Consider the following 1,565-nt stretch of genomic DNA (forward strand, 5'->3'; position numbering starts at 1 on the left):
AGGGAGGAGGTCACATATAGATCCTTGTAATCGGTTCCCTCTTTCCAACCCATTCTCCCTCTACCCTCCCAGTATCACCACTCACTACAGTCTCAGAAACCCACAGGGCAGTTCTACCCTGTCCTCTCGGATCGCTGGGTATCAACTTCAACCCGATGGCAGAGAATCTGAGTCTGAGTTACCTCTGACCTGAGCAAGCAGCCAGCTGGACCGCTGAGCATCTGCCTGCCCTTCGTGACTTCTGTCTGCAGCCAGTTTTCACCGGCTTGGCAAGAGGGTCCAGAGAGGTCCACTTCTCTTAGGAAGGGGTCTCAGTGACACTTGATGCTCCGTGAATATGTTCTTCTGTCCCCTGCCCCGCAGCCCCGCCTCGGTCCTCATTCTCTCTCCTGTCCCCTGCTGCCGCATGTCCCATCCACTGCGGTAGGGGGAGGACAGAGTGCTGATGATGGGAGTGGCTGGTGGGTCATTTTGACCCCATCAGGAGGGTAGGTGTGGCAGGGCAGGTAGGCTAGGTCCCACTGTGGAACACCCTCATGTCCCAGGTGAGCTCTAGAGAGACTTCTCTGACTTCCTGGAGGGTCACCACAAGGCCAGGCTCCATGCTCCCCTGCACTCACAGCCCCCATCCTGGGGCCCCTGACCATAGCCCTGACCCCACCCCTCTTCTCTGTAGGAGGTGGCCGTGGCCACTGTCATCTGCAAAAACAAGCTGCAGGGCATCGAGGTTGGAAGCTTCATGGGGGGCGACGTGGGCATCTACACCAACATCTACAAGTACGTGTCCTGGATTGAGGCCGTCACCAAAGACAAGTGAGACTGGCACTCCCTCTGCGCCCTGGCACTGCCCACACAACCGTTCCCGTCCCCAGGCCCAAAATAAAGCCCCTGTACCTCAACAGCCTGTGTCCCCGTCTATGTCTCTGCCCAGCACAGCCGAGGGTGTGTGGAGTGCTGGCTGCATTCTGCTGGATCACGGTCACACTCAGAGGAGGGGGTGACAGGACCCACAACGGAGCCAGCCAGTACCAGAACCCACTGCCAGCTGGCTTCAGGGTGGCTTCTGTCCCCAGCATTCAAAGCCACCTCATCTAAGGGACACCATGTTCTCAACGAAAGCAAGTGCTCCACTGGACTAGATGGACCAAGTGGTCCCCGCAGGAGAACTTCAGAAAAACCACTGTGGGTCCACTTGAGTAGCAGCTAAAGAAAGATGCTGGCTTAGATCCCTGGGGTGGAACAGTGAGCAATCTTGGGATGAGAATGTTGATAGTTTGGCTTGATCAGAGGGTTATGCACCTGACCTTGTCTAAGGCAGTAAGAGAAGAATTCCCAGTTAGACAAATCTGTGTTCAGTGACCAGTTAGGCTGAGTGAAGAAGTCCGAGAGAAGGTCAAGTAGCACAGTGGTTAGAAGTTGGCCTTTTAACCACAAGGTCTGCAGTTTGAAACCAGGGAACGCTGGTCGACCCTATGACCCTAATGAGCATGTGCACGAGTCCCACGGGTCGCCCTAACAGGACTCCCGGTCAACCCCTCTAATGGCAGCGAGGCAAGATTCCCTCT

The 1,565-nt window shown here is 55.9% G+C and overlaps 1 protein-coding gene across 1 annotated transcript in view; it reads left to right on the plus strand.

Annotated features, from left to right (window-relative positions):
• Positions 1-817, plus strand: part of PRSS37 (serine protease 37) — a 4,761-nt gene extending 3,944 nt beyond the window's left edge. The window contains exon 5 of the mRNA XM_004713959.2: positions 677-817. Coding sequence (XP_004714016.2) covers positions 677-817 — 141 coding nt within the window. The remainder of the gene's footprint in view (positions 1-676) is intronic.
• The last annotated feature ends 748 nt before the right edge of the window (positions 818-1,565 follow it).

This window comes from Echinops telfairi, unplaced genomic scaffold, assembly GCF_000313985.2.
Source record: "Echinops telfairi isolate 266 unplaced genomic scaffold, ASM31398v2 ScPeMD7_23;HRSCAF=83, whole genome shotgun sequence".
Classification (NCBI taxonomy): domain Eukaryota; kingdom Metazoa; phylum Chordata; class Mammalia; order Afrosoricida; family Tenrecidae; genus Echinops; species Echinops telfairi.